The sequence below is a fragment of the Neolamprologus multifasciatus genome, chromosome 1, assembly GCF_963576455.1.
Source record: "Neolamprologus multifasciatus chromosome 1, fNeoMul1.2, whole genome shotgun sequence".
NCBI classification, from domain to species: domain Eukaryota; kingdom Metazoa; phylum Chordata; class Actinopteri; order Cichliformes; family Cichlidae; genus Neolamprologus; species Neolamprologus multifasciatus.
This window is the reverse complement of record NC_140439.1, coordinates 3,420,522-3,445,375: the sequence shown is the minus strand read 5'-3', so window position 1 is coordinate 3,445,375 and position 24,854 is coordinate 3,420,522. Positions and strand designations below refer to the sequence as shown.

Genomic DNA, 24,854 nt, shown 5'->3' with positions numbered 1-24,854 from the left:
CTGAAGTGTGTGCCATACACAGTATATAAGATGGATGTTGCTGCTGGTTTCTGAAATATCATTTTGAAGATGAACCCTTCCATCACTGTCATCTTTGTGTTTGGATGTTGGATCTGACCGTGAAACTGCGTGCTTATTGGCCAGTGACACTCCTGCATGTGAAATGCAGGAGCGTTAAACTGTGCTTGGGTCACACAGGTCACATACAGGGCAATTTAATTAACAAAAAAAAAATCCCTTTTTGTTGGTTTAAAGATCATCCTGACAGGGTTCATGGTTAAGAAACCTTTTAAAATCACACATTAAAGTTATTCCATGTTTAGTAATCAAGCTCTAGAAGTATACTGCTAAATTACTGTGCATTTTCATTGTCGTGCTTTTAGAAGGTCGGTTCTGGTCCTCTGGGCTTATTGACTAGCTGCCATATCCGTACCTACTGCACCCCAACAAGTTTGGATTATATAAATTGACCATAGATGTGACATGGTCATCTGTCTTTGTGGTGGGCCTGGTAATCTGTGCAGAGTCCATACTTTTCACCCAACGTAATCTAGAATGAGAGCCTGCATTCCCTCAGGAAAACTGTGCAAATTTAATTATTGAAAATATAATAATATTTTTATGTTTTAAAAGCAAGAAAATAAGTTAAATAAAAACAGAAACTAAATAGACATTTGTAATGGGGCTGTACGGTAATACCGGTACAATGTTAGGCAACGATAAGAAAATGAAATATCACGATAGAATATGGGTAAAACGCGCATGCGCAGTGCCTTTGTTTTCATACGCACATGGCTGATTGTTGAGTGAAACATGAACCAGATTTGGTTTGTAAAAATGCTGCCACTTCACTGATGTGGAACTGGTTTGGTGTTTGTCCGTCAGATACACAACAAAGCACATTTTTTGTAGAACATGCAAGCGGGCCGTCGTTATTGCCGTATTTGTTGGACTAAGGTGCTCTTAAATCTGGGAGTAATCTGGGTCCTAAACTCCCTCAGGTCCCGAAGTCAAGCGAACACAGCAGCATCACTGAGAGTTAAAAACGGTCTAAATTATTTCATCTTTAATAAAATGATCAGCGTTGCTGCTTTACCAGGTGTAACTATGAAGTTTAACATCCAGGCATCCATGAAAACAGAATTATTACATTTAACGGAGTTAGAAGTTAGCAGGAAGCTAGCAGAAGTTAGCTCGCTAGTTTCGCTAGTTACCTAAGCATGATATAGCATGTTCTGACTGAGAGATTTCTGAAAAAATTCAAACGTACAGCTCTGCTATCACTTCCAACATAAATGAAGACAGAAAACCAAACAGCAGTCACGTTTGTAAGGTTACTGAAGTTGGGTTAGCTGGTATATAATGATGTGCTACGTGATCGCTAGCGACACAGCTATGTTAGCATAACATAAACAGTGAAGCTGGAGGATGAACGCTAACACTTTTCCACTCAATAAAAGTTAAAAGTTAACGTGAGGGTTCCTGATGGTTAGGGACAAATGCAATCGCATGGCATGATGCTGTAAACGGACCAAACTTCAGTCAGGAGAACAACTGAGATAATCCATCCACAATACGAGGTTAGTCATTAATATACTGCAACAACATGGGAATAGAGCAGCTCTGATAGAATACAGCATTAATGAATCAATGGTACAGAAGTGGAGGAAGCAAGAAGAATTAGTTGAGTAAAGTTTGATTTATCTGACTGCTTTGTTTTGCTTAATGTGTTTTATAATCCCGTGCACCTTATTGTCCGAAAAATACGTATTTGACTTTTTTATTTGGCACACTGCAGTTTAATGTTGCAAAGCACCTCTTTTTAGCTTCAGTGGATATTATATGTGGTTATGCTCAGGATATGTCAGCCCATTTCTACTGGAAATGCCTTTTGGTTAAACTTTCAGCAAGGAATTTGCATTTGCACTGTTAAATTTCTATATAGCTTTAATGCACATAAAAAACAGCTGCTTGTTTAAGTGAAAATAAATGGATGGTGTTTTTTTGTGCTAGTAAAGTTGTGGAGTTGTATTTTGTCTCGCATCAATTATATTGTCAGTTATATCGTTATCGCAAATTTTCAGATATATATTTCGTGCTAAATATTTTTGGCCATATCGCCCTGCTCTAATTTGTAATAAGCTGGAATAATTGAAACCATTTAAAACAAAAAGTGATTTAAGCCGATGAGGTCATGGTTGCAAAAAAATGTTGAATTATAACTGAGATGTAAAGGACAACTTTAGGATTTAGTGCTTGATCAACAGTCAACTCAGTCCTTTTTCACCCTCAACCTTTTCCCATATCTACCTCATAGTCCTTAGTGGCCTTTGTTGTGAACTAACATGCACTTCATGCAAAGATGCTATAGTGTGTATATCTACCACCAATGCATGGTTCTGGTGGGATGAGCAGCCTGACATTTATAGCAATGCTTCAGAGATCAACACCTTACACAAGACTCATGTCAGTATCTCAGAAGTTAATTTGACTCGATGCTGATTGAACTTGTTTCTTGTATTTTTTAACAGTGTATATAAATTGAATGAATGAAGACAAATAGTCATTACATGTTGCTACGTTGTAAAGGTGAGGTGTTTGAAGGCACATTAACATTACTGTCACCTGTTTGCATATTTAACAGTCACATGATGTTGCTGTCATGTTTGTCCATGAGATTATGCTGTTGCCTCTGGGTGCATGGGGAAGAGTGGGTGAAGGTCCAGGATTTTAGAAATAGAAACAGTTTATTGACATTGCAAATTTATAAAATATGATTCATTTGTTTTGAGCAACTTCTCTATTGCCTTTGCTACACTGAAACGATTGTGTTTGGGGGGAAAACCATAAATGAACCACCTGAAAATGCAACTTTCATGAATGTGTTGTTCAATTCATTGCAACAATACGTAGCAATGACACTTTAGAATGATGTTGTTTTGGTGATATTTGAATCAGTTCATTACAGCTAATTCTGTTTAATCCATTTAGTCCATCGCCTATCCTCTGGTCCAGCTGGTATCAACAATGGCAGCGTACAATTTAGACATTTTTACCAAGTGCTTTTTCTGTCTCTGCTTCATGTGCTGACTCTTGTCCTGTGGGAGCACTCGTGTTGTAAGCGTGAAAATACAGAAACAGCATGTGGACAGGGAGGGTGATTGTGTGTGTGTGTTGGATTAAATCTCTTTTTCCACTGAAGTGCAGTGGATCGTTGGCTAACCTCCTCAGAGGTTGAATTGGGCCAACTCATGCCTGACCGGACTCATTTCATCTTCTCAACGTGTGGTTGGTTGTGTTAATGGTGTCAATGCTGTCTTAAAGTGTGTTTATTCTGCACACAGCCGCTGTTGCGTGTGTGTGTGTTAGGCTTGTTTTACCATACTTGTGGGGTCTGATAAGTCAGTGGCTCACCTTTTGCATTGGGACCAAAATGCCCCCCGAAATTAAAAGGAAAACAAAAAAGGAGAAAAAAGAAAGTGTGAGGGCTTTGGGGTATGTTTTATATGAAGAAGATGATTGTAATTATTCTTACTTTATTCACTATTATTTCTTCAGTCTGGGAGTAGGCTAACTGGGCCTTTCTTGAACAGTTTTAACGTTTGTTTGTTTGTTTTTAATGTAAGGGCATGAACCTTATTCTTCCCGTATGTCACCTAAAAGTCCGCTCAAGCCCGACCCAACATTTTCAAAGGGAACTGAAAACTTCACAGCTGAAAATAAGTGTCTGACATTTTAGATGATATGATCCCGGCCAAACGAATGCACTTTTCACAACTCCTTATCAATCATGTAATTAGTTTGATAACTTGGATTTGGCTGTTATAGCTCTAACCACTGGTTCTCTCCCAAATAATGAAAATAATCTCATTCATAGACAACATATTATGCCATTTCTGAATGTCACCATTATGCATAAGGTGTCTTTTTGTCTTTCTGTGTCACTGCCTTGATGAACTATGGATAGTGATGGTGGATAGGGCTGTGCCAAAATCTCATGTCCCGATATTAAGACATCTATCGTCCGATAACGATATAAATCACAAAAATGTTACAGTAAATGTTTCTGTAAATTCTGTGAATCTCGGGCAGCTCGACTTGCGTGAAGTGTTTCCAGCTGCGCGTCATGTAGTTGGAGTCGAGTGTTTTAACTGATGCATGAAACGATACATTTTTAGACATAAGTTGTAACGGCCGCCGTTTTCTTTGTGAGTATTTATTACACGGCGTGCTGCGGGGAAAAGGCTGTTCTAACGTTTGAGTCTGAGGTTTATTTTTTAGCACCTGGCGGCTGTTTTTGCTTCTCATCCGTAAATAATCTGCTCTTTCACGTGATTCAGTTTATTTTGAAAAGTCTCAACAGGATCTTGAGCTTTATTGTGAAAGGTTTATGTGGAAAATAAACAAGCAGACATGCAATGGTTTTACTGTTGTTGTTGCTAATGACAACGCATAAAAACAAGCGCTTGTCCGTCCGTAGTGTGGTTATATTAAATATAAGAGAACGAATATATTAGTTGTTAAGAAACAAGGAAACTAAGTTTGTCTGACCTGGAGATGGTGCTGGCCAGTGCAAGTGGTACAAAACAAAGTCATCTTTAGGTAATATTGATAGAAATGCTCGTGAATTCATATAACAGTTTATGTGTATGTCAGATTCTCCCGTCTGTCTTATGTCGGTAAGTAAGAAAAGCTATTTTTAGAGATTTGAATTACAACAAAAATTGCATCTTAAGAAGTGAAGACCAAACATTTTTGGGTAAATTAGGCTCTTTTACTGTGATGGTGCTTTTGTACCTGCGCGACCTTTAGCCTGTCATCATTCAGAATGACTGAACCTCTCGAGTGACACGGCAGCGACGGAGCGGACAGCAGATACGTGGAATTGTTCTGACTGTAGTCCTCCACATAGGACAGCGTCTACCCTTTAACTGTGATTAACCACTGACCTTCATCCGCTCACTGTCACATCAGCCAGCCCGCGCTCCGCATGATTGTTGCTCATGTATTCTGATTGATGCCGCTGCACAGTGAGGAGGCTGTGAAGGCTGCTGGCTTCGTCTCACTTATCACGAAGATGTCTGCAGGGAAACAACTGGGCACACCGCCTGATAGTTATCCAGCAGCTCTGGCAGCAGAGACGCTCCCTGGTGATCACTGAGATGCAGACATCTCCTCTGACTTTATTTGTTATTTTTTACTTTTTACTCTTCTTTTCTTTCCTCCTCCATTCCGATCTTTTCCCGCTTCCTTTCCATTTTTTCTGCATTCTTTCCCTTTTATCTTGTTGCTTTTGTTTTTCCTTTTCTTCACATTAGATATATTTGTGATGTATTTGTATCACCACTCTATACATCTGCATTGCTTCATAAACTGCTTCATTGTTCTCTTCTGTTGGTTCACACAAAACAGTCATCGTCAGGACTAGCGGTTTGATTGTGGGATTGTGATTGGATACTGGAGTGGACTGGGCTTTTCTCTCAAGATCACCGAGACATCATAGCAACAGATGGCGGTTTGATTACCGAGTAAATGTTCCAATCTATTGCCACTTGTGCCCCTCAGCCCTGCATCATGTTTCAGTTAAATAGAGATTTGGAAGCAGCAGTGCTGATAATTCATTAAGAGTATCAGGTGTGGAGGCGTCAACTGGAGGAGGAAGTTGGCATCAGTCAGGAGCTCTGAGCCCCTAATGAATCAGTATTAGAGATGGACCGATCTGATATTACGTATCGGTATCGGACCGATACTGACGTAAATTACTGGATCGGATATCGGAGAGAAATAAAAAATGTAATCCGATCCGTTAAATATCAAAAAAGCACCTCACAAAATTTGCGACATGGCGTAACTCGCCTCATAACCGTAGCACGTCGCAGCAGTGTGGTCACGTGATAGAGCGGCTGTGTGTATTTGTAGCCTCGCTACCAAACCGGCATTTCATCTCCGAGGAAGTTTTCCCAGAGAGAAGTAAAGCAAGTGTGTAAGTTCATCTCTGAATGTTTGTAAAGCATTCCCACGTTAAGCTTAACAACCGATATATGGAGCGACTGCCTCTCTCTCTCTCCTGCTGCTACTTCAATCATGAAATTGATCAATGATCAGCTGATCGGCTTTTCTGTCGCGAGTCCGTCTCTCTTGTTTGTTAGAATTTATTTAATATTACTTTCTACACCAGGATCTTTTTCTACGCAGCTGACGGCTGGTAACTGTGCAGGGGCGGATCTAGCAAAGTTTAGCCAGGGGGGCCGATAGGGCATGAACAGGGAAAAGGGGGCACAAAGACATACTTTTCTTTCTTATTCTCATTTAAAATGTCGAGCTTTTAATAAATAATTATCTGAATCTTACACCCAAAGTTTTCATCTGATGTATAGAAGTCCATTACTGTATATAGTAACTGTTAAGTCTAATATATCCTAGTAAGCTGTAGTACTTTTTCCTTTGGGAAGATACCATCTGTGCAGTCTGCAGTTCTGCTGAAGAAAGATGTTGAATCTATTTAATTATTCTTGAAAAATAATTTATTTCTGTGCATTTTTTTTCACACTGCATCAAATTAAAGTTGATTATGTCAGTTAAGCATCATAAGGTGGAGGGTGGGGGGTGGTTCCCTATTTTTTTGCTGGGAGTTTGCAACCCTATTAGTTAGGTTTCTTAATCTTTAAAATACCAGAATAGGGAGGATGGAGCAGGTTTAAGTTTATTAGATTGATCAGTTTTGCTGAACTATTAAATATTTTTGGTGCAGTGTATTTTTTACATACAGGTATAACAGAATAGCTTTAGTGTTGTTGTTTATTTAAACTTGAGTATGAACTTATACAAAATGCAGCAAGATATTAAAAAACAGTTTTATTGATTAAAAAACACTATATCGGATTCATATCGGTATCGGCCGATATCCAAATTTATGATATCGGTATCGGACATAAAAAGTGGTATCGTGCCATCTCTACTCAGTAGTATGTAGTATGAACCTCTTGAGATTTTAAATAAAGAAGCAGTTGGGCTGCCAGAAAAAAATGTGGTCAGTGCTCAAGTCATCCCTGCATCTTTATTTTTCTACTATATGATGTCATTGAGAGCACAGACACCTCTGACAACAGAAGCCCAGCTCATCAAACCTGCTTATGAGAAACAGCCAAGACGAATAAAGTTGGTTCAAAGAGTAGCATTAAAGAAGGAGGAGCTAAAGCCACTGTCAGCCTGCATCAAGGCCCAGTGTGTGATACACAGCGACTATTTTTGAACGATGAGTCATGGAAAGCTCAGGTCCCAGAATAAAAATCCAGAGCTTTAAATGAGCAGAAGAGGTTGTTAGAAATACCAACAGCAACATATTTTTATAAATTATTATAAATTCTGTCTTTCAGATAAAGATAAGGCTTGAAAACGACTTTTAAGGGTTCAGCTTAGAGATGCTCCATCTCTGACTGACAGTGTCCAAGATATGAATGTGTTCTAAAGCTATAATGGCTTTACATTAATGCATCATTAATGTTAATTCAATTTAAAGCCGACACTTCTTTGTGTCTTATAGGCTGCATTATGCATGCTCTAACTTGATAAAAGCTGATATGCTAATGCCTTTTTGATGACACTGAGCAAAGCTGGAGACCTCAATAGAGAGGATGAGGCAAAGTTAATTAAGTTGAGCAGAGATGGTGGTTGAAGGATAGACTAGTCTCCGACGTGATCAGAGTAACAGCGTTTCACCTGTGCTGCCGCTCGCTTTTACTCCCACCCCACCCCCAGCCCATCTACGTGCCTTCACACTTTATTACCGCACATTAAAAAACCATATGGGTCGTAATCGAGCTTAATAAATGTCAGCGTCGTAGCTCGCACGGGGACGGCCGGGGTTCAACGTCTGTTTGTCTTGTACATGAGTTTAATTAGCCTCTGCCATGCTACAGTGTGTGCACGATTGTGTGAGGAGATGAAAATGAGGCTAATTAGATGTGATAGCAGGAGGCTGGGCTGATGTGCTGCACCTGCAGCCATCCTGCTTTGAGAGCGCTTGTGGGAGGTGGGAACATGCACACCTCGTTACCTGAAGTGTGCTGACCATAGATTGCATCGCCATAATGTTACAAATACTGACCAGTGAAAGGTATAACACCAAGACGTGCACCTCCTACCTGAACATTGTTGCAAACTAAGCACAATGGTGGCATTTACACTGTCCTGTGGGAAAGTGCAACTAGACTGACGAACAACAATTCATGGCATTGGCCGCCCAACACATCAGATAGCAATCCAAACAATCATCATGTGCCAGGACAAGCCTGATCCACTGGGACCTCTCTCCATATCCCTGACAACGGAAAGGATCTGATGGAGAATTTGTCAGAACAAGTTCCCGGGAGAACCCCAGAGCTCCTGGCTTCATTCACGCTCCAACTGGTCAGAGCTGTTACGAGAAGCACACAATATTTAATCCTGGTAGTTTTAATGGCTGATTGTTGCACAGACAAATCGATGAGATGACGACAACAAAACATTTGCAGTAAGATTAGGGTTAACCGCCACCAACATTAGCAGGACGCTTACATTAGAGCTGCTTATATGTTTTGTTTGGGTTTCTGGCAATGTGTGGAATTACCACGATTAGGGAGGAGATAGGCTAACATATGAAACAGGACATTTCAACAAAGTAACTAATTATAACTTATTTAAGCGGTAACAGAATACAGATAAATGGTAAATGGCCTGTATTTGTATAGCGCTTTTACTAGTCCCGCGTAGGGACCCCAAAGCGCTTTACACACCCGTTCACACACACATTCACACACTGGTGGAGGCAAGCTACATTGTAGCCACAGCCACCCTGGGGCGCACTGACAGAGGCGCCATTCTGGCCAACACCAGTAGGCGGTAGGTGAAGTGTCTCGCCCAAGGACACAACGACTGAGACTGTCCGAGCCGGGGCTCGAACCGGCAACCTTCCGATTACAAGGCGAACTCCCAACTCTTGAGCCACGGTCGCCCTCATATTTTGTGTTTTAAATACGTAACGCTGGTACATGTACTCCATTACTCCTCAACACTGCCTGCAGGCAAGATTTTTGAACGTTGGCATTGCAAATTGCATATTTTCCACACAATTCCTGAACTTCCAGCTCTGTCACAGCGAAAGGAGTGAGCCGTGTGGGAGAAATAAATGAGGATCCACGTGAAGGTGGTTTATTGTAACATAAAACACAAGGGGAAAAATGGCAAAACAGAGCTAAAGCTAAACTATACTGGGACAAAACTAAACTACTAAACAGCAAACCAGAACACGAACATGAGTCAGCAGAGGCATATGGAGGTTGATAGCAGTGAGAACACACAGTAGATTCCCAGACAGACCAGCAACCAGTGCACCAGTAGACACAACTTAGGCTATGTCCACACGTACCCGGGTATTTTTGAAAACGCAGATTTTTCTATGCGTTTGCACCTTTCGTCCACACGTAAACGGCGTTTTCGGTCACTGAAAACGGAGATTTTAAAACCTCCGGCCAGGGTGGATATTTTTGAAAACTCAGTTTTTGCATTTACGTGTGGACGAGAAAAACGGAGAAAACGTAGAAAAAGCAGCATCAAAGATGTGTACCTTTTTTGACGTCACACTGTGCGCCACATTATTGTTTCGGTGAAATGAATTTCTACAATACTGTTACTGTTAATTGTCTCTGCAGTGTTTAGATGCTTACATATACACACACAGTTACTGTCCCTCCACACATACGACTCGGTTCTGCTTCTATGCCCCAGCTTTGTTTACTTTTTCCCACCGAGGCTTCTAGACTTCTGATTGGCCAACATTTCTGCACGGTTAGAAATATAGCGCCACCTGCTGCTTTGGCATGTTCCTAGCAGCGTTTTCCTTCATTTCTGCCTTTACGTGTGGACGGGATTATTTTTTTTAAACGAAAACGGAAAATCTCCATTTTCAAAAATACCCGTGTACGTGTGGACGTAGCCTTAAATACACACAGAAGAAAACAGGGAGGAACACAGCTGGAAGTAATTGACAAGACAAGACAAGGGAGACGAACTGAATACACTCACATGAGACACAGACCTTCACAATAAAACAGGAAACCCCTTCACAAAGACGCAGACCAGACACAGAAGTGAACCTGCACTAAACATAAGACACAAACCCTAAAAAAACAGAAACAAAGAATTCTAATAATAATCAACAAAGCACAGAAAATAATCCATAATGCAAAAATAAACCAAAACATAAGAAACTCAGACCCAGAACATGACAGTTACCAGTATTGACAACGCAGGCAGCTTCAGATATGAAGTAAGATTTGTTTTTCATTTTCTTTCTTTTTTTCTTTTTTATTGGAAATGCAAATAAATGTAGAAAAACTTGATTGCATTTTATATTATCTTCCACAGACCATGTGACCATTGTGAGGAAAAGTTTTTACATTTAACACTTCGTGACCAGAACATTGTCCAGCGGGAAAAAGAACCTTTATTCTCTCATTTCTTAACTTTGTAATCCGAGTGCATCTGACCGCTAGCCTGTTGTTTTTTGTTTTTCACCATCACACAGTAAAGCTCTGTACTGCACACCAATAGTAACTGCTCTACAGCTGATTTTAACCTTATCATGTCAGCATTTTTGCAGATTCTTTCAGTGTTACTGTTGACATGGATATTTCTCTTTACTAATCTTGACTTCCAAATATGACAGCAGCTCGCCTGCTATTCTGAAAAGCCATTTAATTAAACTCATGGACAGTTTGTGTTTTGGAGAGCTGGTCTCACTTGAGTTTGCTTCATTGGTCTCTATTTGCATTTGTGCAAAAACTGAAAAAGGTTTATAATTATTTTTAGTTTGCTTTGAGGGCTGAGAGAGACCGAGCATAAAACACACTGAGTACTGCCTCCCGTTTCAACCTCGACCACACAGACATGTTGCAAGGGTGTCTGTTGAAACAGTGATGATTAGAGGGAGGGCAAAATGATCAATATTATTATTTTCTGTTAATGCAGCTTAAATTTCTTATATCAGAAGGATTAAAATCAAATGATTTTTGCCTTGGCAGCCAACAGAGATGGATTTAACCCTGAAAATTAACCCGATGATATAAAGAAATGCGTCGCCTCTCTCACCGGCTTTGGGAGAACAGTTGCAGGTTAACGAGAAGAAAGGCTGGCGTGGTCGGGGAAACAAATACTCCAAAGATGAAAGGAAATTCTTCTCTTATTTGTTTGCTGCAGCCAGCACAGCTCACTGTGACCGAGCTTTGATAGAAACTCTCACACCTGTCACATCACCCTAAGCAGGAACACCAGAGGATCGCTCCCATCTCAGGCCGGCCTGTTGACACATAAAGAGCAGGAAGCGTGTCGTGAGGACAGAGTGAGTGATGACGGACTGATGGCATTTATGTGTTCTCCTGCTTAAAGCACAGCAGTGATGAGACTCTGCAATCAATAGATGTCAGTGGTGTGGTGTAGATCCCCGCTGACTTCAACACTCAAAACGGCAACAATCAAGCAGCTCCCCTTTAAGGAAGCACTTGGTGACAGTGGCGAGGAAAAACTCCTTTTTAACAGGAATAACCAGGCTCGGGGAGGGACGGCCACCTGCCTCGACAGACGGGACGAGACAGCTGATCACCAGTTGTTGTACAGGTCAGGCGCCCACAGTGTCCCACAGTGTAATCAAGTCAGAGTGTGACACACTGAGCTGTCTCACAGTTCAGTTCAGTTTTATTTATACGACAGCAGTCGCCTCCAGAAGGTAAGGAATCTGTGTGCCACGTGGACGTCCAGATCGATGTGTAACTTTTATGCAATGAGTGTTTTTTGTGTGTTTTTGGTGACATGGAGAAGGTAATAGATGCCTTTATTTCAACACGGCTACTGTAATGCTGTTTTTTGGAGTCAGCCAACGATCTCTTGCTCGTCTTCAGCTCATTCAAAATGCTGCTGCCGCCTCTTAACTGGTACCCGCAGCTATGAACATGTAACACCTGTCCTGTCTTCTCTTCGTTGGCTTCCTGTTCATCACAGAATTAATTTCAAAGTCCTAACACTGGTTTATAAATGCCTTAATGGTCTCGCTCCCCCATACCCGAGTTACTTCAGCCTTATATTCCTTCACGGAGCCTCAGATCAGCTGACCAGCTGCTGTTGGTTGTCCCAAAATCAAGGCTTAAGCGTAGAGGAGAACGAGCCTTTTCAGTTATGACCAGTGTTGGTCAAGTTACTTGAAAAAAGTAATCAGTAACTAATTACTGATTACTTCCCCCAAAAAGTAATCCCGTTACTTTACTGATTACTTATTTTCAAAAGTAATTAATTACTTAGTTACTTAGTTACTTTTTAAAAACACGATTTACAACCTGAATAGGTGATAAAGTGATAGATCTTTCAGCCCAATTCTACTTTTTCTACATAATCATCATACAAAATGTAATCAAATGGAAAAGTCTCTTTTTAAAACTTGTTTTATTAGTTTTAATCTTTTGACTTTATGCATCAAGCAAAAATTAAATTATCTGCAACATTCTCTGACTGGAAGAAATTAGTTTAACATTTAAACCTATTTTCTGCACATTCCAGCACATAAAATAATTTTTTGTGTGTTTACACTCAGTCTTTCAAATAGATGCAAGTAAAACACAGCAGAAAATAAATAAAGTCAAAGACTAGCGGTCCTGTTGCTCTATTTTCACCTGTAAAGCAGGAGTGGGGTAGGCGGAGGTTTACCCTGGTGCAGGTGTGCTGCGGTCAGTGGAAGAATCCGCGAGTTTCTCTGTGAGTTTCCCATTACGTCGTAGCTACTCGGTGCTTGCTTGGAAGTTTAGGGTTGTTTTTCAATGTAAAAAGAAGTTTTCTTCCCACGCACAACGGACGCTAATGTTTTTGTCACTTTTTATGGAATCAAACTCAAAGTAAGGTCAGTACTTCCACGCTTTAAACGCTGCACGCTCATACTCTCTCTGCACTCGATATATTATCCATTGTTGATCTGCACACAGCTGTTGTCACGAACGTCGCACTCGCTTACGTCACTGTCATGAGACGTTCTCGCAAAAAAATCACGGTTTTAGTAACGCAGTAACGCAGCGTTCCTACGGGAAAGTAACGGTAATCTAATTACCGTTTTTGCAATAGTAATCCCTTACTTTACTCGTTACTTGAAAAAGTAATCGGATTACAGTAATGCGTTACTTGTAACGCGTTACTGCCCATCTCTGGTTATGACCCCAAAACTTTGGAATACGCTGCCTTTAAATATTAGACCAGCATCTTCGTTTCCTGTTAAAATGCTTTTGAAAACCTTTTTAGCGTTCAGACTGGCTTGAGTTGATGTGGTTTCTATGTGTTTTATTATGTTTTCTGTGAGTGTCAGTGGTTGTATCTTTTGTTTCTGTACAGCACTTTGGGCAAACCTTTTGTTTTTAAACGTGCTATATAAATAAACTGGATTTGGATCTTCTGTCTAAAACTGCAATAAATCAAACTACCATTAAAAATGAGAGATTGTGATTTCTTTGTCCCCCTGTGGATTCAGCATTCATCGCCCTCTGGTGGTTTCCTTCCTGTGTGATAAGCTTTCAGCCTGGATCGTCTGACTCGACATTGCTCTTGTTCCCCGTTTAGCGATCTGTCCACAGGATTTACATTAGAGCTGCAGACATAAATGCCTCCGAGATGCTTAATAAGATATCAGACTGTGGGTGTCCACAGAGGAAATAGTGCTGTACTTTACTTTGTGCAGCACAGAGGTCTAAACTCTGTTTACCCTCCGGCCTGCTGAGGTGCCAACTGGCAGTAAATCCTGAGCACAGCAGGCAGGTTAGCACTGAAACAGCTTTGGGCAACATCTGTGCAACTACTGTATCATTTCATGACACTCACCTGCTGGCAACAATCATTTAAAGCTCCTCTCATATAATCTGCTGTTATGTACTCTTCTGCGACACGTGTTTTGCAGGTTTTTTGGTGGGGCTTGTTTTTTAGATAATGAAATATCACTCAAACAGAATGAAATGTAAATATATTCATAGCGATGTGTGTGCATATTTGAAATGAGGCAGCCGGTTGATTCTGCATTCAGACTGCTTCATCACTTCCTGTGAATCGGTCCAATGCTGGAATCCTTCATCTAACACGAAAACATGTTTTTGTCCAAACATTCGTCCATCTCTTCAAATCAGGAGACTCAAAAACTGAAATGAGTCATCGAGCGTTTTGCTGTTCAGATGTGTAATCGCACACTGATCTGTAGCAGGATGAGTAATCCCTGCTCTGACGGTTCAAAATAAATATATCGAAACATCCTCAAGTGTCTGAGATGTGCAGGCGTTGTTTATCGCAGCTGTCGCAGGAATGTGTCTGTTTGTGTGGCCGCCTCGGGCACGTTAACGGTCACCTCTGTGGTATCACACCAGCTTTTAAAGTTAGACAAATGTACAAGCTGAAAGTGTGAGAGACTTTCAGCCCTCATTATGAGTGTTGTTTTTCAGAACATCGGGCTGTCTGCTTCCATCTTTTTGAATCTTTTTCTTGTGTTTGTCTTCAGGTGGAGCGGGAGATAGCTATTCTCAAACTCATAGAGCATCCTCACGTTTTAAAGCTGCACGACGTCTACGAAAACAAGAAATACCTGTGAGTATATCCCTCCCTCAGTGAACACTGTTGACACACTCTCTTTTTAAAATATAATGTGTGAAAATACAGTTTTGTTTTTATTTATTGTTTAACAGAGTTAGGAGAGTTTGTAGGCTTTGAATATAGCAGGTACTGCATTAAAGTGCTCGTCCAAATGTTAATGTATCCAGAAGAACTTTAGCATCGAACTTTTTAACTCCAAAAACTTTTTAACCAAAAGTTTCAAATTGACTGATAAGTGTGAAGTAGTCAGACTCGAACGTCAAGGAACATGATGGGGAAGCAGACTCAGGTTTCCAGAGGTGAGCAATTTATTTACAGTGAACTCCATCTTACGTGAAACTTAACAAAACTTCCCCCCAAAGTAACTAAATTAACAAAACTCAAAGTACATGGATGCGGTAACACAGCTCACCTCTCCCCCCTCAGTCTGGCAGAGACTGGCTGTGTATAGGACCATCAATTTCCCTTCAGTTAGTGCAGCCAGTACCACTCACTAGAGCTGACGGACCTAAAACTACACAGATGACTAAGGCTACGTCCACACGTACACGGGTATTTTTGAAAAGATTTTCCGTTTTTGTTTTAAAAAATAATCCCGTCCACACGTAAAGGCAGAAATGAAGGAAAACGCTGCTAGGAAGATGCCAAAGCAGCAGGTGGCGCTATATTCCTAACCGTGTAGAAATGTTGGCCAATCAGAAGTCTAGAAGCCTCGGTAGGAAAAAGTAAACAAAGCTGGGGCATAGAAGCAGAACCGAGTCGTATGTGTGGAGGGACAGTAACTGTGTGTGTATATGTAAGCATTTAAACACTGCAGAGAGAACAATTAACAGTAACAGAATTGTAGAAATTCATTTCACCGAAACAATAACGTGGCGCACACTGTGACGTCAACAAAGGCGCACACCTTTGACGCTGCGTTTTCTCCGTTTTTCTCGTCCACACGTAAATGCAAAAACGGAGTTTTCAAAAATATCCACCCTGGCCGGAGTTTTTAAAAATCTCAGTTTTCAGTGACCGAAAACGCCGTTTACACGTGGACGAAAGGTGCAAACGCATAGAAAAATCTGCATTTTCAAAAATACCCGGGTACGTGTGGACGTAGCCTAAAAATGACAAAAACCTCCTCTCACTTCTGATTAGCACATTAAACAGCTAAACGGGTCTATTTATAAAAACAAAAGATTCAACAAATCCATTCGGAACTGGAAACGAACAAAAGGAAGCATTTCTATGGTAGAAGAATGACATCATCAGCACTTTAAAATGAGGAAATGCTAGGCGGGCCTTTCCCCACACCTGACCTGCATGAAGACTGAAAGAAAGAACAAAGTATGAACAAATGACTTAATCTGCAACATAATAAAATATAAAGAAACGAGTATTTACCTTAATTTGCCAGCAACAGAACGCTTGCACAAACAAACCCAGGATAGTCGTGCAGCAGTGTTACTTTGACACAATAATGTGCATAACGTGCAAAAAAAGTCAACACATCTGGGACACGTGGAGAGCTTTACAATTGCTCATCTAATTTGTCACAATGAGCATGATGCCAACTCAAATTAACAACAGCACGAAGGCCTTTCATCAGTCTGCTTAAACCTGAAGAAATCGAACCCATTCATCCAGAGTTGAGTTATAAAAATATAAAGTAATATAAAATGCTAATCTAGTAAGTAAACGTGGTGTATTGTTAAAATGAATATAGTCATTATTATACACATTCATTAGGGCTGCACGATTTTGCATAAAATGAGAATCGTGATTTTTTTGCTTAGAATTGAGATCACGATTCTCTCACGATTTTCTTTCCCAGTATAAATATTTATTGCGCTTATTAACTGCACATCAACTTCATAACAGTTGAGACTGAACATAAAAACAATAAATAAACATAAAAACAACAAATGTCTCACATTTTGTCGTTGCCGCAAAATGTTGTAATGCTTGAAATTGCGTCTCCACCGTTGCTCGACACTGCGTGTATAGAGCAGGTAGTGCAACAATAGAAAAATAGTTGCGGGACGGCACTGTGTAGCGTTTGTCTAGGGTGTTGATCATTTTCCTAAATCCCTCGTTTTGCACAGTGTTGATGGAGCCATATCTTTGGTCAGGTGATAAGTAATAGCCTCCGTAATTTCTTTGTGCCTGCGGGAGTTCGACGTGTATAGGGAAGCGCTGTATAAGGTTCCCGTTATTGATGTTTGGGTGGTTGACCGGGACGGATTTTCTCCTGTCACTTTCTCGTCATCCCTGACGTGCTCTCCGTTGTCTTTTCCTGCTAATTTTAGCAGCTAGCTTCTGTATCACGTGGTATAAGGCTCCGCCCTTGTCATTTGTTGAGCAGGAAGAGTGAGCGCTTGTTTTCATGCAGATTACGTCCCGGATCAAAATGCGGTACAATCGACGTCTTTTTTTTTTTTTTTTTTTTTTTTTTAAAATCGTTGTCATTTGGAAATGAGATCGCACATAAGTATGAATCAAGATCGCGATTTTCTAACAATTAATCGTGCAGCCCTAACATTCATTTTCAAATTATGGGTAATAAATTTATTCATATCTTTTTTAAATTAAGTCATTCATTCATCCTCAACTTCAGGCCTCAAAGATGATTCAGACACGGTGTCCATAAACAAGCTTGGAAACCGTTGCTATTGTGAATCCACAGAGAACGATGCTGCACTCTCATATTAGGAGAATTGTAATTTTGCGACGGCTCTTTAACGGCAGACAAACAGCACTGATAAACCAAACGTCTCACTAACAGTCGGCAGCACTGTACAACAGGACAACGTTTACACGAGCAGCAATCTGAGCTCCGGGATTTGATTAGAAATGCTTCTTTGGTTCCCGTCACTTTAACCGGCCCCCGGCGACTCAAGCGTTCGCGTACGGGTTTTATTGTATACATTAATCTCGTGCATGTGATGGCTGCGCTCCAGTGGCGTGGCTTAATATGTTGTTCAATAATTGGTAAAGGTGCCGCTGTCAAATGGAGCGGGAATTTGTTTTCTTAATGTTGCGAGGACGTGGACGAACGGTCATCATGGATGCAAACAGTTTGAAATTCTCACACTCACAAATCACACCCGAGCGTGTTTCTAATTTAAATAGCTGTGATGGGTAAATGCTCGAGCAGATCCCTTAATCTGCTAATAAATCAGGCCCCGGGGAAGACGGGCTGCAGGAGGAGCCGGCTCAGCCACGGCTCGGAGACGGATGAACACAGGAGATGGATAAAACCACAAACCCACATGGGTTGGGGATTTTCTCAGGGATTTATGTTGTGCATCAATGTGGTGACTTCAACACATCACAGCTAAATACTCTTTAGTTTATAACCCAATTATTCCAATAATGCTTCTTTCGATTTGAGGGGAAAAGAACCAGCGGATCTGTAGGGACTCGGATGGGAAGTACATTTAATGTAATGTTACATGATTGGAGGTTCTTTACTAACATAACTGTGGGCGATCTTTTAGTTTTGGTCCAGGAAATTACACCAATTTCTGTTATCATGTGTTTTACTTTACTATTGGATTGCAAAAATTGCGACGGCTGAAATAAGGTCATCTCAGGTTGTGTTACATTTCTAGGCAGCAATCAAACTGAGAGCGACTGATCACGACAGGTCGCTTTTCTCGAATTGTTTCTATCTGCAGAAACATTCTGGCTAATCTGAGGCTTGTTTTCAACACATTACTGATTAGTTCAACACACAACTAATCTTACTTTGCCTTGGAGTCACAACAAAAATGGAAAGCAGGCTGATATTCGCACACATTGCAGAGGACGGGGTTCAGACGCACCCTAAACCATTGGTTGTGCGTCTTCACTCAAAGTGTTCGGTCATAAAGGCTAAAAGTCCCTCACACTTTCAGCTTCTACATTTGGCTCAGTGGCACGATATCACATGCACGTGGTAGTGGTCACACAAAGAGCCACATTTCTGCGACAGTTGTGATAAAGACTTGCAGCTGCAACACAATTTATTAACCTTCACTTCATCACTTCAAGATAACGATCTTATCTTTTGGAGGGAAGCAGCAGAAAACAATGAATTCTTCTAGGAGACGGTTCTTTAAGAACCCCACGTTCCAGACACGTGGCCAAAGACTTCTTACTAATTTATGGCTGTGGGTTGTTTTGGCTTTGTTCCTTATATGTAGTCAGCGTTAGTGAGCTGTCAGGGCAGGTTAGTCTATTAATTACAACAAAAAGTGGTCATGTTGAAGGTTTCTCTAAAATATTATTATAAAAAGAAAATTGGGCTAAAAATGTGTTTACGGTGATCAAACTGCGTCTCAGTAGCCCTAAAAACTGGCTTTTGTTACAATGTGGGAAACTCTATTATCATTCAGACATTAACTGTCCAGGTTCTCAGTCACCATCAGTGACAACTCGAACTGCACAAAAAGCCAGTTTTTCAGTTCAATTCAATCCAGTTTTATTGATATGAACAGTCACCTCGAGCAGAATGAAAATTACTCTCTTTGTGTTCTAATTGCAAAGTGTTGGGAGAACAATTGAAAACATTTACATCTTCTAATAGGGTTAGAACTGCTGATGACATCACAGGGTTAAAATGCTAATGTATAACTGTAATACTAATGTACAGCAGTCCCTCGTTTGTCGCGGGAGTTACGTTCAAAAAATAACCCACGATTAGGGATGAGTATCATTTAGATTTTATCCAATACAAACCGGTACTTTTGAAACGGTGCCGGTGGTTAAACGGTGCTTAAAGAATGGAGAACACAAAATTGGTCCAAAAACCTCTCATGTTCAGCTGTTTTTTTGTAAAAAGATAACAATGTTAGCCTTTTCTGCAGCTATGGAGCATATATGGCATCACTCTTGGCTGGAAGCAGCTTAAACAATGGAAAAAACACAAACTTTGTCCAAAAACCTCTCATGTTTAACTGTTTCCCACTTTTTCTTTGGTCATTTTAGCCTTTTTGGCCAGGGTGAAGGGAGTATCTGCCATCAAACAAGAAGACAGCTGCATGTAGCTACGACGGTGTTTGCTAGTTCACCTTAGATGCATTAAATTAATAACGTGGTTAGCCTACTCAACGTAAATTACACACGAACAACATTAAGCTACTCACGCAGAGAAGAACGGCTGCTGCTGCATCATCATCCTCATCATTTCTGCTACACTGGCAGGGCTAGGGGCCAGGACTCTCCTCTTCGGGTTTTTGGGGGATGTTGCTAACTCCGGGTCCGATAACAGGCACCACACCTGCAGTAGATGTGCTCGGTGTGAGGTCTCGCAGCAAGCTATCAAATACGGCGCATTTCTCGTCTTTTAAAAAAAACTCTATGCGTCACCAGGTGTTTCATCAGATTTGAGGTGTTACCTCCTTTGACAGTATCACAGTATCAGCTTAAAGCACTTGTTGCAGCTGCTGAGTTTGCATCTTTTGCTGTGAAGTACAGCCAAACTTTGACCGCTTCGTCTTGGGCATTTTTAATCTGTAGCTCTGCTCTAAAAGAACGTACGTACCTGGACCCGCCTACTATCCTCGGAAACGTAAAATGATTGGCTAGAATCTAAATCCAAAGTGTATCACAGCTCAGGAAAAAAAGCACCAAAATGTGCGCTGCTTTTCGGTCTGGTTACTACCGTTTATGTCAGAACCGGTGCCATAATGGCACCGGATACCGGTACCCATCCCTACCCACGATAAGCGAAATCCATGAAGTAGCCAACTATGTTTTTTACAATTGTTATAGATGTTTTAAGGCTGTAAAACCCGTCACTACACACTTTATACACTTTTCTCAGACAAGCGTGAACATTTGTTTACTCACAAAGTTCAAACCTTCGTAGAAAAAGAAGTCCAGTGTTATAGAAGGAAACCAAAGGCTCCCGCAGGTGACGACGTTTCGTCGACATTGTTGTTTGTTGGGGAGAAAACTTACGAACACACAGTCCAGCCCTTCAGAGTCACGCTGCTAAGATCGAAGATTTATGTAAATTTGACAAACTGAACACATTCTGTACTGTACAGGAGACACGGCACAAGATTGATTGACAGTGGTCTACAGCCAATCAGGACGCAGAACACAACGCGCTGTAAAAATAAATAAATAGAAAATAGAAAGTATGCAAAATTGCACAAAAAACCCCGCAAAACAGCGATTTAGTGAGGGACCACTGTAGGCATGCAGCAGTAAGTGTTCCTTGTTTTACTGGTATTGCTGGTTTCAGAGGTTTCCCGTCACATGTATTTGGTCTCTGTCTTCTTTTGCAGATACCTGGTGCTAGAGCATGTGTCTGGTGGGGAGCTTTTTGATTACCTGGTGAAGAAAGGCCGGCTAACACCGAAAGAGGCTCGAAAGTTCTTCAGACAAATCATCTCCGCTTTGGACTTCTGCCACAGCCACTCCATATGGTTTGTCACTCAGAGACAAATATTGGGTTTCATCACTGAGGGTTGGGTTTGAGCCAGGAGTGCTGGGGGGAAATGGACTTTCCATGTAACTCTGTTCTACAGGGCAAACATCAGTGTGCAGCAAAACAGATAATTTATCACAGCAATTTGTAATTATACATTTTCAAAATTACACCAGTGTGTGGGTGAGTCTCAGGTAGCTCCGCCCACACACAACAAACGGACCAGGTGAGGCCAACAGGTGTTTTTACTAGGACATGGAATCATTTATGGCACAATGTTTGAAGAATATATCTAAGCTGTGCTTCACAGCTCTGCTCTGAGCCATCATAAGTGCGACCGAGCACAATAAACTGATCTCGTTGCCTTTGCTTAAACGATGGGGACCAGGTCTGCAGCCACTCTCAGGAAGTTGCTGCCTTCAAAGCAACTTTGGTGTGTTAATACGGCAATAATTGGACAGGCATCAGTCTGCTATCAGTGTGACTGAATGAGGTCAAAGGGCAATTAAATGTAATCTGTTTGTATTAATACGCCAGTTAACTGTTATAAATCTGTAAAAATTGCAAGTCTGTGTCGGTTTCTTCAAATCTTTTGTCATCCTCACCCCACACAATTAAACAAAAAGTCACATGAAGCGCTCAATATCCAGCGTCCAGCCAAAACATAGAGTTGAGTCTCGTATTGCAAAGACATGTTGCAGATTTAAGGTCAGGCTGTCTGCAGCGTGAGGGAAAAGATCTGTTTACCAAATGCAGTATCGTAAAACTGAGGCAGTTAGTTAATGATGGTTAACAGAGTTCATTGCCCCGCCCTGCTTCTTCACCTTTGAGGGAATTTGCATTTAGTTTAATGAGCACTTAACGAACTAATAAAAAGATCAAAGCATTCTTACTGTAGTTTATATTCTAGGGATTGTTTATGACTTTTCTATCGTTTCTACAAACACTGGAGTGTTTGCTCCATTCGGATGTGTGAAGAACGAGACATTCATCCTCCTGCAGCCTCTTTCCTCATCAGCTGTAGCCGGCGCTGACTTCAGAGGCTGCAGCTCCTCTTGATCTCTTTTCATCTCTGAGACCACCTTTAGTTCCTCCACACATGACTGCAACACAAGAGCAATTGCACATCAAAGATGTTCTGCCTTTGAGTCTCAGCATTAGACATCAAGTGTTCGACTTTTAAGGAGCACATTTATTCTCCGCTGTGTGTTTTCTGTAAGAAAGACGCACAAAACTCGAGCTCTGTATGTCTGCGTTTTATTTCCCTCACTGGTTTTAAGTAAAACTGTGGACTCGTATTTGACTCTTTCAGTCGCTGATGAGTTGCAATCACCTGGTCTAGATTACAGAAAACATTAAAGGCCGTTTCCCTGAGGAGGTCGGGACATGACTGCGAAAGCTGGCACAGCTCTGATGACCTTCTGTAGTCACTACTTTGAGTCGAGCCTCGTGGGACAATTTAAAACTGCTAAACTGATCAGTGTGGAACAGATTCTTACAGTGCATGATCCCGGTGTGCTGTAGAGGCACCAGTGTTCACACTGGGAACATCACAAAATGGGAAAATGAATGTTACATTTTTAAAAGATGGACGTCCCATCACGTATTATTCTCTGTTGCCCTGGTTTAAAAGCATCAAGCTGATCTTGCTGTCACCATCACCCCTGTCCTAAAGCATAGCATGCTTCATCCTCCCACGTGACTTTAATCACAACCATAATTTACAAAATCAATTTGTAGACTCGACTAGGGCTGGGCGATATATCGAGTTTTTAAAAAGTATCGATATATTTTCATGCGAGATATAAGATGTGACAATATCCTTTATATCGATATAGTCTATGTTACGTTATAACATAGCCACAAGTTTGCCTCTCTTTCGTCCACTTTTGTCTCTACGCAACGTTACTCGGCCTCGCCTCTCCTTCCCCTCCTCCCCCATAGCTTCACCTGCAGGCAGCGACAAGATGGACACGGCAAATCTCCGTTAGCGAGTTGTGGGGCTGGACAGGGTCAACGTGTTAGCGAGCTAACCGCGCTAACGAGCTAACCACGCTAACGACATGCAGCCCACAGGGGCTGCACGGCCTAAAATCCTGTCATTTTCTCAAAAGTTGACAGTGCGCCTTATGTATGAATTCTGGTTGTGCTTACTGACCGCGAACCGATTTTATGTGCTACACGGCGCTCAGCAATCTGTCAAAAAATGTTTTAGTACGACTTTGCTAAGCTAAGGAGCTGCAGCGCTTGATGGATTGTCGGAGCATTACGGCTACCGTAGTCTGGAGCCTCGTGGAGTGATACGTACTGTTCTTCAACGTAATATTACCGTATTGTGTGAAAAAACAACATTGTTTTCTTTTATTTATGGAGCATGATTATCTAATAAATGCTGATAATTTATTTTTGAGGAATTTCTTCATGTAAATCTATGCTGTATGTAAATAAAAATGCCTGTGTGACATCTGGGACACAGTGTGACTAAGAACTCTCTTTTTGTTCTTAACTTATGGCTTTAAAAAAATATCGAGATATATATCTTATATCGCCATCCAGCTAAAAAATATCAAGATATGAATTTTGGGTCATATCGCCCAGCCCTAGACTCGACTTTCTATAAGTAACGTGTTCACTGAGGTCACAGAGCAACTGAAGAGTCATTTTCCAACAGTACTTTGTAATCTCACCATTCCTGAAGGACCCTGTGGACCTCAGCGTGCAGACAATAAGACCTTGAATAAAGGTTAGAAACCAGCCTACGCTCCAGGTTCAATTATGTGTTTCTTTACTTGCCCTCAGACTGTTTAGCACCACCAGGGTTGCAGCTGAAAAGATAAGGCCCATGTGCATGTAGAGTCATGGCTCCAGCTGGGCTCAGATTGTCTCACTTATTATTTCCTGCTGTGATGTTTGTCCTGTTGAACAGAGTCATATAACCAATTCAAGTCCCTTGAAAAGCCACCACCAAGAAAATGTATCACGAGTAGACTCATGTCTGTCATCTCTGTCTTTGCTGTTGTCTGGCAGCCACAGAGATTTGAAGCCCGAGAACTTGTTGTTAGATGAGAAGAACAACATCAGGATAGCAGACTTTGGCATGGCGTCTCTGCAGGTCGGGGACAGTCTGCTGGAGACCAGCTGCGGGTTAGTATTCAAGTTATTGACTTGCAAATTATACCAAGTTATGCTTTGAGTTCTTTATAACGAGCACCAAACGTGAACATGCTGAACAGAACAATGGATGTTATTACTGTTCTAAATGTATTCCATGGTTATTATTTGCACATCTTGATTTGCATGACTTTAAATCCCTTTAACTTGCCAGTCTTTCCATTTACCTCTCAGCTGAAAACCTGCTTTAGCTCTTTGTTTCTGACTCTCTCGAGACATAATGGTTCACAGTGTCATTTTTCCAGCATCTTGTTAGAACCAGCAACAATCTTTTGTTTTGCTATAAATCAAAAGCGTAATGAAAAATGATTGTTCCAGCAGTAGAAACCTGTCCTAGTATTTTGTTGTGTAGTCTTTGTGGGCTCTACAGGACATGTGCTGGTCAGCTGTAGGCCAAGCAGCATTTCCCAGAGTCAGCCATGTGGAAAAGCTTGGCGGCTCTGGCTCAGAAATGCTGCACAAAGCAGGAGGGAGACAAATCTCTGCAGTCAAAGTGCTCCAGTATACAAACATGTGGACAGTTTGACCCTGTGCTGTACATGTTGTGTGCTGGCTGTGTGTCCGAATCGCCAATAAAACAAAATATGATGTGGAAATGTTGGCAAATCTGACATGTGATGTACAGATACACAGT

At 41.1% G+C, this 24,854-nt stretch overlaps 1 protein-coding gene and 1 long non-coding RNA gene across 9 annotated transcripts in view; both read left to right on the top strand.

Annotated features, from left to right (window-relative positions):
* The window catches only part of LOC146525131 (uncharacterized), a 286,848-nt gene that overhangs the window by 173,963 nt on the left and 88,031 nt on the right, over nucleotides 1-24,854 (top strand). The window lies entirely within an intron of this gene.
* The window catches only part of LOC146525132 (serine/threonine-protein kinase BRSK2-like), a 168,261-nt gene that overhangs the window by 90,824 nt on the left and 52,583 nt on the right, over nucleotides 1-24,854 (top strand). For all 8 annotated transcript variants that reach the window (XM_085161674.1, XM_085161680.1, XM_085161698.1 and 5 more), the window contains exons 3-5: nucleotides 14,552-14,637; nucleotides 20,907-21,047; nucleotides 24,077-24,193. In XM_085161674.1, the coding sequence (XP_085017800.1) occupies nucleotides 14,552-14,637; nucleotides 20,907-21,047; nucleotides 24,077-24,193 (344 nt within the window). The remainder of the gene's footprint in view (nucleotides 1-14,551; nucleotides 14,638-20,906; nucleotides 21,048-24,076; nucleotides 24,194-24,854) is intronic.